Source organism: Chiloscyllium plagiosum, unplaced genomic scaffold (genome assembly GCF_037043375.1).
Source record: "Chiloscyllium plagiosum isolate Xiang-an unplaced genomic scaffold, Cpla_swu_hap1 HiC_scaffold_14, whole genome shotgun sequence".
NCBI classification, from domain to species: domain Eukaryota; kingdom Metazoa; phylum Chordata; class Chondrichthyes; order Orectolobiformes; family Hemiscylliidae; genus Chiloscyllium; species Chiloscyllium plagiosum.
The window spans coordinates 68,251,332-68,265,648 of NW_028270152.1; the positions used below are offsets into that span (position 1 = coordinate 68,251,332).

The window sequence follows — 14,317 nt, forward strand, 5'->3', positions numbered from 1 at the left end:
GCAGCATCCAGGGAACAGGAGAATCGACGTTTCGGGCATAAGCCCTTCTTCAGGAAAGCGTCGATTCTCCTGTTCCCTGGATGCTGCCTGACCTGCTGCGCTTTTCCAGCAACACATTTTCAGCTCTGATCTCCAGCATCTGCAGACCTCACTTTCTCCTTCCAATTGATACTGCAGTGAGTCTCTTTGGCATTTGAATGTTTACGCCTTGAGTCCCTGGTATGCCTTGAAAGAGAAGTAAAACATGGAACTGATCCCTTTGTGGCTTTCCAACTTCCTCACCTCTTTTACTCAACATCTAAATTGTCAAATTTTGGTTTGTTGATCACAGGTCAAGTTTATGACTAGATTATCTTTATGCCAGCTTGAGTATACTACATGTACATAGCCTGTTTGGAATGACACTTCCAGCCTTTACTATCTCTGCCAATGACCTTTTTTTGGCCATGTCTTACAAAATTAATTGAAAGCTGGATATTTCCTTGAGATTAGCAGAAGGTCACAACTTCCTTGTGCCTTGGTATGATTGCTTATTCGAGTGATTGTGTCAATTGTCACATTGGCAATAAAGATCTATAAACTTTGTCAACTTGCAATGATCCCTTCATACTTATGTTCTACCCCTAGTAGCTCTTGAATGATACAAGTCTTCAATTTGTCTAAAAGATCTTTCTGGAAAACAGCCAAGAGGCGGACGTAATCAGCTATTCTGCAATTCTGCAATTCTGTTTGCTAGTTCCCATCTGGAAGATCACATAATGAGCACTTTTTTCCTGCATCGCTGACAAAATGGCCTATAGATTTTGTAGGCTACTGCCTGAATGACATGAATTTGAGTCAATGAATGTGGAAGTTAACCTGACTCTGAATTGGCCTTATATTGTGGCCCCTATCTTTCAATGACAGTTTAGCTCTTTAATCCTGGCATGTTTAATCTATGAAGACCTTCATTCCCAATTGTTAAGCAAATTTTGATGATTTATTTTTCTGCACCGAATACCAACTCTAGAAACAGTAGCTTTTAATATCATATTATGAATTCCGTTATAAGATCTGTTGTGTCACAATTTAAACTGGGGAGTTTTCTTGGGCATTCTGACAACATGCATTTGAACCTCCCATGTTTGCTAACAACCCAACATACGCCCTTATGACTTATCTATCTCAAGCAAGTAGACATGATCTCTCAATAGAGATTAGTTGCCTTGCCAGCAAGCTGTGTTTTCAATGCACTGCAATGCTGTAACAATTAACGACTTTGAGGGCTGTCTCTTGCACTTTAGCTCAATTTAAGGCTGTGGATCATGTATTCTACATGTAGATTATTTTGCCTGCTGACTGTTCAAGCATGATAATTTTCATCAGCACAATGTTTTCCATCACCGGCACTCACCACCCCCTGTTAATGACAATGGTCTAATAACCAATTTTATCAGGGACAGATTATTTATGAATATTACGAGTTATGAAGCAGGCATTATATCAAACAAAAATAAAAGTAAAGTACTGCTGCTGCTGGAAAACAAAACAAAACCAGGAAGTGCTGGAGAAACTAATAGTTCCAGCAGCATCTGTAGAGGGAAGCAGAGTCCAGTGACCCTTTGTCAGTTCTGATGATGGGTCACCTGACTTGAAACATTAACTCAGCTTGTTGCAATTGATTTGTTGCAATATTGGAATGAAAGAGCAGAAATTGTAGATGACCAGAGGACTGCTCTTGGAGTTCTGTTTCAAAATTGTGTGTTCTAGGTCACTGAATTTAACTTGACTAGTTGAAGGATGTGGGAGAAAGTGAGGACTGCAGATGCTGGAGATCAGAGTCAAAAAGGGTGGTGCTGGAAAAGCACAGCCGGTCAGGCAGCATCTGAGCAGCAGAAGAGTCAATGTTTCGCATAAGGTCTTCATCAGGAATGTCTTCAACTGACTTCATCAGTTGAAGGATGTGACCATTATACAAACTGTTATAAACCTAGAAGAGACTAACGGGAAATCAGAGTTCTTAAAGGGAATTCACTGAAAGACACTCAACACATATAACATGGTGTAGAAAAGGACTTAGCATAAGAGACAGGGTTACAATATGAAGAAACTTGGTACATTGTGAAAGAGCAAGATTCAATGTAAGGCTACACGGTATGGTGAGGGACTGGGATACCGTGTGACAGAGCAGGATACAGTATACTACAGCAGAGTGCAGAACAAAAAATGGGATTCAGTAAGAACTGGTTACAATGTAGGTGTTTTGATTTTCAGGCATTATTCAATAAGGTGCTACAAAGTTGGAGCTCATGAGATCATAAGCACCTCCAAACATTTTATCTTTTGTCCAATCCCCTTTTAAAACCCAAGATTGAATATGCCTCTGGGTTTTGTCCTTGAATTGTTCATAAAACCAAATTAGCTGCTCCAATTCTTACCGAACTTTGGTGCTTCCTTGCACCAGTTTCCAATGAAATGACATATAAGTAGGGTTCCCAGTAAAAATAATTCCAGACTGAATATAATCCTTCACTTATTCTGAGATCTAATATTATCATCAACTTTCTGCAGTAGAATTTTGTGTATTTCCCTAATTTCTAATAGTAGGTGCTGGAGGTATTTCTTTGGGAATGGACAGTTGTGACGTGGGCAAAATCAAGAGCAGGATAGAAACATGGTGAAAACGTTGGGCGGTCACTGTAAGATTTAGAGAGGTGGACAGTGGGCCAGTCACTTACTTGCATTGTCTTGATTTGATGGAACCTTGATGGAGTTTGACAGAAAATAAAACAATTGCACCAAGGGAGTAGACATGCTGCATTAGAGTGATGACGTCTCACCATGCTTTCCAAAAGATGTGTATGTCAGGTGAATTGGCCATGCTAAGTTGCCCGTAGTGTTAGGTGCATTAGTCAAGGTTACGTGTAGGGAAATGAGTCTGGGTAGGTAACTCTTTGAAGGTTCGGTGCGGACTTGTTGGGCTGAGGGGCCTTTTTCCACACTGTGGGGAATCTAATCTAATCTAACTGTGCATGTGTGATAGCATTGCTATGTGGAGTTGACATAAGCAGATTATCATTGTGCATGCATAGGGCAGTGCTGGTCCCTACCTTCTAGCTAGTCCAATAATTACTGATATCCATGTATTAAGTTAGTCACTCCGTGCCTTTTCATCTGTGAAAATGTCTGTTGAAGCTGCTGCACCCACAAGTATTGCTATCCTAATGGCCATGTCATTAATAGTAATGAGTAAAGCAGGGTACGTTTCCCACCCCAGTATCACATTGGGGTGCAAAGTGAAAAATCTACCCATTGACACGTGGAAGATTCTCCACAAGTTTAATTTGACCTGTAAGTCAGAGGATTAAACAACAATAACAAAGACACAAGTAAAAAGGACCTCCTTGCAACTTTTGAATGCACATGAAAAAATAATGGTCTTTCAGGCTGAAAAAAAGAAGGAAACACACTTAATGCTCAAGAAAATAAAGACTTAAAAACACAAAAACATTGCTATCCTACCTGCAGACGAGGGATGCATGACCATTATTTTTTTAAAATCCGACTATCTTGAAAAGGCGATTGCACTGCTTGCAGATACTAACACTAACCAGCAGGTAGCGATAGACCCAACCCCACAACTAGATTAGATTAGATTAGATTCCCTACATTGCGGAAACAGGCCCTTCGGTCCAACAAGTCCACACCGACCTGCCGAAGCGCAACCCACCCAGTCCCATTCCCTTCTGACTAATGCACCTAACACTACGGGCAATTTAGCATGGCCAATTCACCTAACCTGCACATCTTTGGACTGTGGGAGGAAACTGGGGCACCCGAAGGAAACCCACGCAGACACAGGGAGAATGTCCAAACTCCACACAGTCAGTCGCCCGAGGCTGGAATCAAAACTGGGACCCTGGTGCTGTGAGGCAGCAGTGCTAACCACTGAGCCACCGTGCCACCCACTATTAAACAGAACCTCATCCTTTCTAACAGGACTTAAAAAATCAAATGAATTAAACATGACAGACTTACAAAATATGAAACCAGATAGATCCAACACAGCATGCTTCTATGGATTTACCAAAATACACAAACCCGGTGTCCCCCTCAGACCCAAAGTCTGGTACACCAACATACAGCGTAGCCAAAGAACTCCACCAAAAACTAAAACACCTAATTGAAAATTCATGCCACTCCATTCACTCCAGCCAAGAATTCCTGAACAGCATCAAAGACGCCAAGATAGAAGAGGACGAAATAATGGTCTCCTTTGATGTTACAGTCCTTTTCACATCACTTAACATCGACCTGGCCAAAGAAACACTGGCATCACTACTAGGAAAACCAGGACTACAACCACCAGACAGCACCAACTCCATCAGCAAAAACAACATCCTCAAACTAGTGGACCTGTGCCTCAACACCCACTTCACATTCAATAATAAAACCTACAAACAAGTCAACGGAGCACCCATGGGATCACCAATACCAGGGCTCATACCAGAAGCAGTAAGACAGAGACTTGAACAAGCTGCCTTCCCATCCATCCAACCCAAATGTTGAGTCTGCTACGTAGACGACATCTTCGTCGTCACAAAACAGAACAAATTAGAGGAAATAGATAACACCATCAACAATATCCTGACAGGCTAAATATCCACAAAAGAGGAGGAGAAAGACAGCAGATTCCTATTCCTAGATGTGACAGTTGAACATACGGTTAACGGAGAGCTTCAAGCCAGCGTCTACAGAAAAACAGCACACATGGACCAAATGCTTAACTTCAGAAGCAACCACAACAACACCCACAAATGGAACTGCATTAAGACATTATTTCAATGAGCTACATCACACTGCAGCACCCAAGAACTACAAACAGCAGAAGAAAAATATCTATCCAACGTTTTCAAGAATAACGGGTACCCAATAAACACAATCTGTCGATTCCACAGAAACAAATCCAAACACGCAGACACAATACAACCAAAATCTATAGCCACATTACCTTACATCAAAGACATATCAGAAGTGACTTCCAGATGACTCAGACCCCTTGGCATCATGGTAGCCCACAAACCTACCATCACACTTAAATAGTGACTAAGGAACCTAAAGGATCCATTCAATACCACCAGCAAACTAACGTCATTTACAGGATACCATGCAAGAACTGTAAAGAAAAACTACATTAGACAAACTGGCAGGAAACTTGCCACCAGGATACATGAACACCAACTGGCCACCAAACGATGACCCACTCTCACTACTTTCCATACAGACTAAGGAGGACACCACTTTGACTGGGACAACACACACACATCCGAGGACAGACGAAACAAAGACACGCACAAGAATTCTTAGAGGCATAACCTTCTAACCAGAACTCCATCAATAAACACATCGATTTAGATCCTATCTCCCTTCCCTTGAGAAAAAAGAACAGGAAATTACATCACCCACCTTAAAAAACTAAGACCTATAAATAGAGAGGCGGGATATACCAACAGCGCTTCACCAGAGACTCTCACTGATGAATTTCCCTAGTTTGGCCATAAAACATCTGAAAACAAACCTTCAAGCTCAGCGAGCAAACTTACAGACTTATCATCAACCTGCGCTACAAATCTTCTCAAACATTGCTGACTTTTAACCCATTTAATTGAGATGAGGAGGAATTTCTTCTCTCCAAGGATTAAGAGGTTTTGGAACTCCTTGCTTCAAGCAGCTGTGGGGCAAAGTCCTTGTGTATATTTAAGGCTGAAATAGACAGATGCTTGACCAAGGTTATGGGGAAAGGGCAGGAAGGTGGATGTCAGGAATATCGGATCAGCCATGTTCCCATTGAATAGCAGAGCAGGTTATGATCCTGTTCCTATTTCATATGGTCTTATAGTCTTAACGTTTGTGAATTAATTTCCTTACTAAGGTGGATTGTTCAGCCCCTGTCAGGTCTGGTCACTCCAGTCACCAAGAGAACCATTGACCAGTTGCAATGTGGAATGAAAGGACTGAGGATTGCTGTTGGAGTTCTGTTTCAGAACTGTGTGTTTGAGCTCATTGAATCCAACTTGGGACTGTTGAAAGATGGGACTACGAAAGTAATGCGTGTAAGCTCTCTGATGCCTAACCTAAGGCTTGGGATTTCAGGGAAAATCTGTCTGTGAATAAGATCACTGAATAAGTCGCACAGTGTTATAAAGATGTCTAAAATACATAATCGTGAAGGAGCTGTTTGAGTTTCTAATACTTAATATTTTATGATTACAGTGTCTTGGTTTGGTGGAGTTTGACAGGAAGCTTTTACAGAGGTGGGGAAGGACATCCTTAAACATTTTTCAAAAATCTGTTTTGCTTACAATAGTTTTGAAACACTTATTTGCTGTGGGATGTGGGTGTTACTGGCTTAGTCAGTTTTCCCTAATTTCCTGGAGTGGCTGATGGTTAGGACAGTATTCTGACCCAGCAACAGGGAAAGAACAGTAACTCCCAAGGCAAGAAGTAAAAGAAAAATACTGCCGCTACTGGGAGATCTGAAATAAAAACAGAAAATGCTGGAGAAACTCAGTAGGTCAGGCAGCATCTGTGGAGAGAGAAACTTAACGTCTCGAGTCCAATGACTCCTGTTGGCACAGCATTTATATTTCCAAGTCAGAATGGTGTGGGGCTCCAAGGGAAATTTCTAGCTGTATCTGCTGTCCTTGTCCTTCTAGGTGGAGGTCGTGGGTTTTGAAGGTGCTGTTGAAGGAGCCTTAATGAGTTCTTGCAGTGCATTCTTGTGGATGCGGCTGCTTCTGTGTTTCAGGGGGTGGATGGAGTGGATGTTCAAGGAGTTGCTTTGTCCTGGTTGGCACTGAGCATCTTGGGGGTTGTTGGACCTTCCCTGAACCACCCAAGCGGAGATAATCCATCCCACCAGGGGCTTGGTGGTGGTGGAACAGGCTTTTGGTGCAAACTGTTTGGTGCAATTTGGCTGTAGGGTTCATTTATACAACAGTAGCTGTGTTTCAGCAGTGAGGATGTGAAAGTTAATTTAACCTTTGGCCAAAAAGACAGAAACTCTAATAGAGGAGCATTATTATGAGGGGATGGAATAGTGGTTTTGTTGCTAGATTTAGTAACCCGGAGACATGGTTTCAAATCCCACTAAGATGGAGTCTGAATTCAAGAAAAAATGGGAATTAAAAGTCTAATGAAACGATTGTTACCAAAAAAAAAACCATGGTTCCCTGTTGTCCTTACTTAGTCTGGCCTACGTTTGTCCCTAGACCCACAGCAATGTGGTTGACTCTTAACTGCCCTCTGGGTAATTAGGAATGGGTAATAAATGCTGGCCCAACCAGTGATGCCCATATCCTGTGAACTAATGGATTTTCTTTTAAATCCCTCAGCACTGAAGCAACAGCTGAGGTCACAATTTCAAATTTCTGGAATAAGGTGTGGCCCATCACTTTCAAATTGACAGGTTTAGATTTTTTAGATTTAGATTTAGGCTTTATTGTCATGTGTACTCAAGTATGGTGTACAAGAGAACGGTGAAATGTGTAAAATACTGTATCGCCACACACGGTGCCAACTTAGTTACAAAGTAATAGGTACAAATTTTATTTCTTTATTTTTCTATTTTTGTAAGTAAGTTAAGAAGTTCAGTACTATGGTCTTCTTAGCAGGAAGTAGAAAAAAAGAAGAAAAACAAAGAATATAAGATTTATTTGATTCATTTATTTATTTGATTTATTTATTGTCGCATGTATTTTGTTATAAAACAGTAAAAAATGTTGTATAGTGTCTCCACTCTCCAGCAGCATCTTAAAACATAGAAAAATAAAGCAAAGCATAGAATATAAAGGCAGACACATTAAGAAATAAATTAAAAGTGTTCAGCTTTACTGTCCTTCTTGTTAAGTGCTCTGCCATGGGTTGTGGGCCTAGTGGCCAGGCACAAGTCCATTTCACCATGCCGCCACCATTGGAATGAAAGTCACCACTCTTTGGTGCCATCTTGTCTTCAATGACGCCCTCACCACAATGAGTCCTTGATGGACCTCGCCAACGCAAATGACACCGATGCTATACGGGCCTAAATTCGACTCTGGTACCGCCAATGGTCTGCTTCCGGCCCACCTCACCAATGCAGCTCCTGTTGACACCATCAGGAATCCAAACCCGCCTCTGCCACAGCAGCCATGAATCAGTGCTAGGACCACCTCGTCAATGCAGAGTCCGCCAGGAACTCAAACTCACCTCTGACACTGCAGCTTTACAATTAAGTCAAGGCTAATTATAAAGATATTAACATGAAGTTTAGTATCGCCTTCACTCTGCTTTTGGTGATTCTGTGCATGTTTAAACTGAAGATATTAAGTACATTGTCGAGAGTTATCAGAGAATTTACTGAGCCCAACAGTGCAAACTATATTCTTGCTTAATGACTAAAATTGATGCATCTCATATGTTCCAGCTCAGTTGCCCCCTCCAGCAGCAAATGAAACAATATCCTTTTAACTGCTTAGACAATCCCCTCACCGGCCCCAGATTAACAGGAAATCATACAGAGAGGAGCTGAGAAAGCAATGTTTACAATTATTTTCAGTGCCTCTTTAGCACGCAAAGAGGAAATGAAATGAGTTATGTTCTTTCCACCCTCAAAAGCAAGTATGTAAATGGAGGCCCAATCTGTATTAGATTTGGTCATGATATTACTACCTGGCCAAACAACTTGTGGCTTAGGCTCGTGGGTGAAAGAGGGTAAGGGACAAGAGGATTGTCTGCTCCCAGCGAAATGTACAATCTTGTGAGTCCTTGCCCTGTGAAAGAAATTGGGCGAGTATTTTAAAAGTTAATATTTTTTAATGGACTTTAGTATATCAAAATCACCATCAGGTGAAAAAACGTTATCACCAATTTGTAACTGTCAGCTAAAATGAGCATGATAGTGAGGCTGAAGGGTATTAATAGTGGGAAATTCTATTGGGGCACTGAAAATGGAACCGTCCTTGTATAAGGAAATTGATGGTGGGATTTTCTCTCAATCAAGGGGTCATTAACTGCAGAGGGACACTGAGAAGGGCCACTCTGTGTTGTGTTATGGCATAGATTTCAGATCAGATAGACCTGTACCCTTGAGACAGTAACATGCCATCACAACATATGATCTTTTGCTTTAAAGGTACCTGCCTCACCTTCAGTCACTGGCTCTCTTTAATGAGTAAACGTAGTGTGTGCAGTTTGTCAGTTATATGTATGCAATATATTGTGATATCGGTAGCATGAATGTAAGCCTGAGATATTGTAGCCTCGTAAATAGTTGGTATTGTAAATAAATTTGAAGACTTCAGATTTTACACTTTTGCAATATATGTTACCTATCTAACACAGAGATAGCCACAAGTGCCATCACGGTCTGTAAGAGGACACCAATGCAGGAATCCGGTTGGAACTTTGATAGCGAGACTCTCTCTGTGAGGATAGAAGACCCCTTTACAAAGGGTCACACAGATTTCTCTGTAAAGCAAATATCCATTTCATAAATCTCATCTCTGGAACTGTTACCAATCTAAGATCTTTAAAATTCCAATTGTATTGTGCATTTTTGCTTTCCAGAATGTTGCAATTATCCTCGACAAATTCTATGGTGTAGCTGACGATTGAACCTATCTTCAGCTCGGCCTCTGTTCAAGTCTCTCTAACATATTGTGCCAAAAAAACAGTTCTGCATCAACCATCTCTAGTTCCAATGTTTGTTCAGCTTAACTTCAGGAAAACAAAAACACCAAAATCACTGCCATATTCTTGGCCTGTTACTCTATTTCTCAATACAGCAAAAAATGTTCAAAAAATATGGACTTAAAACTAACAAATTCCAAATACAACAGAGAGCAGAACAATAAAATATTGGATATATTTTGACTATGTCAACTCAATTTCACATTGAAATAACCATTTAAGAATGAGACTAGATATTAAACAGAGATAGTCATGACTGAATCTTTACCAGCATTTTTACTTTCACAAGCTTTCTGATTATTTAAATTGCAACAATTACAAAATGGGTAGGGCACAGAAAGAAGCCATTCAGCCCATCATGCCTGCATTGGTTCTTTTAGTGCCAATTTCCCCAAATCCCACATATCATGGCCGATCACAAAGATTTTCCACAGTAATTTGGGGTGATTCGTGCCCATTTATTTTATTTAACAGTAGGTGTTGCTGACTGATCAATTTTTGATTAGATTTTCCAATTTTGGTGCTCAGCTTTCCTGTTTGCTGATTGGGAGTTTCCCGACCTTGTTCAGGTATGATTATTTCCAACCATTCGTGTTAACTTGCTCCTCCACTTCACTCCTGCCTCAGCAACTGAAGTCCTCATTCATCCTTTGCTACCCCCAGACCTGACAATTCCAACACCCTTCTGACCAATCTCATAACATTATTTCTTCTACAAACTTGAGTTCATTCAAAGTTCTACAGCCTATGGCCAAAATGACATCAGGTCCTTACTACCCATGACCTATGTGCTAGTTGAGCGACACTAGCTCTTGTTTAAGCAATATTTTAATTTCAAAAATGATCCTATTTTGAAAGCCCCTCCATTGCCTCACCTCTTTCTGTCTCTGTGACCTACTCCAGCCTCATAACCCTCTGAAATATCTGTGCTCAGCTAAATCTGACCACTTCAGTATCTTTCTGTTTTCTGCTTTCAGATGTTCTTCAAAACCTATCAAGTTTTTTCCTCATCTCCTTTAATATCATGATTAGTGGCTGTGTCAAATTTTACTTTCTACCACTTGAAGCACTTTGGATTTTTAAAAATCACATTAAAGCCCCTTCCACAGGTTGTTGTTGTGATTGACTACCTTTTTTTTTATTTTGCATGCCACTTGACTTTCTGAGAGAGAGGAATATCAGATCAGCCACAATTTCGCTGAATGGCAGAGTAGAATCAATGGGCTGAATGCCTCCTTCTGCTGCCATATCTGACGTCTTATGGAGGTGGAAGTATTTATTTGTCGAAAATAAGCGCGACTTTAATAATCACGCACAAAAGTTATCAGAGAGTGACATAATTTAGCTATCAGCAGCAAATTTCAGCAGTGGTACACTTGCACCCTCTCATGTGAAATTGATGTGGAGATTTCTATGGAAGCAGATCTTTCAAAATTAAAGGAGATTATTCATCCAATATGCAGACACTGAGCCATTTCTGCATCATTTGTTTCTCCAATTTTTGTAGTAATTGTTTCACGTTTTATCTCACGAGCAGTTACAATGCAGGTATCTACTTAGCAACATGGAAAAATGTTCTGTGCACAAAAAAAGGACAAACCCACCCAGGCAATTATTGCCCCCTCACTATATTCTCTTTTCATCACTTAAGAAGTGGAAAATGTCAACTCTCCCAGTCCACAACCCTCTGAAATATCAGAGTTCAGCTAAATCTGGCCACTTTCGCATCACTGTTCTCTGAAGCACTTGCTTAGCAATAACCTGCTCAGTGATACCTCCGTTTGGTCACTCAGCTCTTGACCGTTTGGTCACTCAGCCTTAGTTTATTAACATTTTTGCTATGCCAACAGCACCCTCAACTGAACACACGGAGTTACTTTGAGAGTGCCCAATTCGGGCAGTGTGCCAGATACAAACCGTGCCATCTGTAGCAAGGGCACAAACAGCCATTGCAGAACTGGGCAGATGCAAGCCAATGGCAGCATCTAATTTCTACAGCCCCACCCCCTCCCTTTCCCTGCAGCTGCCCAGTTGACCTGCAGGAACAGCAGCAACACTGTATATTTTTGAAATAAAAGATTCAAATGAATCTTTGTGACAGCTGAGTTTCAAGAAAAGTGCTGAAGGTAGAGTCCCTTTAAAAATTGCCCATTTTACCATCTGACGTCACAAACATTATTTGGAAGAAAAGAAAAACTGCATGATGCTAATCCAAATGTCCTACTTCACACAGGGGCAGCGTCTGGAAATCCTCCAATGGCAGCTGAGGGCCCGACTGCCCCACCAGCGAGCATGCTAGATAAAATGGCGGGCTACGAGTCAATAGCAATAGGTGATGGTAAGTGAAGGACAGAGGTTCAATGTTTGTGGCAGATTAATCATATGAAGAAAACCAAACACTGTAGATACTAGAAATCTGAAACGGAAACAGAAATTGTTGGAGAAAGTGCATCTGTGGAGAGAAGGCACAGTTAACGTTTTGAGTCCTTCTTCAGAACTAATTGTAGCTGGTAGTATATATGTTGGTGACACAGGATAAGGGTGAAGGAGCGACCAAATAAGCTAGATTGGAGCCCAGAGAGAGGGAAAGACAGGCAGACAAAGGGATGGATAATAGTAACACAGGGAGACAATGAGTTGGTGGGGACATTGATGGGGACAATGAGTTGGTGAAAATGGGTTAACTGTACTGAAAGCAGCCCGTGTCAGGGTCTGTGGTGTATGGGAGAGGTAAATGACATGGAAGAAGGTATCCAGGCCCTAAAACTATTGATCTTAATATCGTGACCTAAAGGTTGCAAGGCACCCAAGTAGGAAGCTGTCCTTCCAGCTTACACTGAGCCTTGCTGGAGCACTGCAGCAGATCTGAAATCAAAATGTTGGCCAGGGAACAGGGTAGTGGATCAAAGTAGCAGGCAACTGGAAGCTCAGAATAATTTTTGTGACAGGATGTAGGTGTTATGCAAAAGTATATGATGTTATGCAAACCTGATCAAATGTGTCAACCCAAATTCAGATTGGTACCTCCAATCTGATTTAGCAAGGGTTTCAAATAGGTTACACTTAGAATAGTAAGTCCTCACTAAAAGGTGTGGATATGTTCCTGAAACGTTTGTGCTCTGCATCATGTTGTGACTGTACAGGACATTGGTGAGGGCACTTTTGGAATACTGTGTTCAACACTGGTCTCCCTGCTATAGGAAATATGTTGTTAAACTTGAAAATGTTCACAAAAGATTTACAAGAAGGTTGCCTGGGTTGGAGGGTTTGACCTCTAGGGAGAGGCTGAATAGGCAAGGTCTTTCTTCCCTAGAGCATTGGAGATTGAAGGATGACCTTATAAAGCTTTATAAAGTCATAGGGGACATGGATAGGATGAATAGCCAAGGTCCTTTCTTTCCCAGGTTAGGGGAGTCCAAAACTAAAGGACGTAGTTTTAAGGTGAGAGGGGAAAGATTTAAAAGTAATCTAAGATGCAACTTTATCATGCAGAGAGTGCTGCGTGTATGGAATGAGCTGCCAGAGGAAGTGATGGAGGCTGGTACAATTGCAACATTTAAAAGGCATTTCGATGAGTATGTGAATAGAAAGAGTTTTGAAGGATATGGGCCAAATGCTGGCAAATGGGACTAGATTAATTTAGGATATCTGGTCGGCATGGACAAGTAGGACCAAAGGGTCTGTTTCTGTGCTGTACAACTCCATGACTCTATTCGAAGTTTCTTTCTGATTTAAGTGCATTGTCATTGACAGGTCATTCCGTTGTTTATTTGTATGTGACTCTATTTAAATTGATATTATAACAAATATACAATAAGTTGAACACTAGGTATACCATTGACATGATTGTGATGCATATAATGAGAGGAAATTCTGTCTCCATTTTCCACAGAAGAAAGGTATCTGCCTCCCCCAGTTTATCCAATGCCCAGTGCAGACTGTGGCCAACAACAGCCTGTTCAGCAGTGGAGGTGAGACTTGAATCTGAAACGTATAAATCTGGAAGTGGCCCTGCTCTATATGATGCGTTTTAAAGGGACACATAGTATTTCCAGCAAACAGCCATTTTGGCTATGAAGGTGTTTCCATTCCTCTTCACCAGCATAATATTTTATTCCTTTCTCCCTCATCTTATGAAATAATATGTAACCACTCCTTTAAGGTAACATGTCCCACATTCTTGTCATATATTGGGTTTATTATTGACTGTCTTACATTATTTTGACCCCAATTTTGAACTTTCCCACAAAGATCAATTTTTATTGTAGTGGTCCTAGATCAACATTTCTATTTAATTATTGATTTTGAACCTCCCTCATCCTCCAACTTTAAATATCCTTGCAGAATGTTCTATTCTCTGATTACCTTGTCAGGCAAACAAATTTACAAACCCTGGCTGATCACCTGGCTTGAAGGTGATGGTCAAGTGGGGACATGCCAGGCCAGATTGTGGTTGAATACAATTCTGCTACTGCTCATGACCCACAGTATCTCAGTCTTGAGTTGCTAGTTCAACATCAACTTTGGCAATGATTACTTTTATGAGTGAATAAAACATTGGTAAATGAATGGATGAAAAAGGAAGAGGCTATTGACAAAAAAATACACT

At 40.9% G+C, this 14,317-nt stretch overlaps 1 protein-coding gene across 1 annotated transcript in view; it reads left to right on the forward strand.

Moving 5' to 3' along the window:
• LOC122559164 (protein SSUH2 homolog) overlaps nt 1–14,317 on the forward strand; it is a 56,971-nt gene that overhangs the window by 8,934 nt on the left and 33,720 nt on the right. The window contains exons 2-3 of the mRNA XM_043708537.2: nt 11,942–12,046; nt 13,601–13,679. Coding sequence (XP_043564472.2) covers nt 11,942–12,046; nt 13,601–13,679 — 184 coding nt within the window. The remainder of the gene's footprint in view (nt 1–11,941; nt 12,047–13,600; nt 13,680–14,317) is intronic.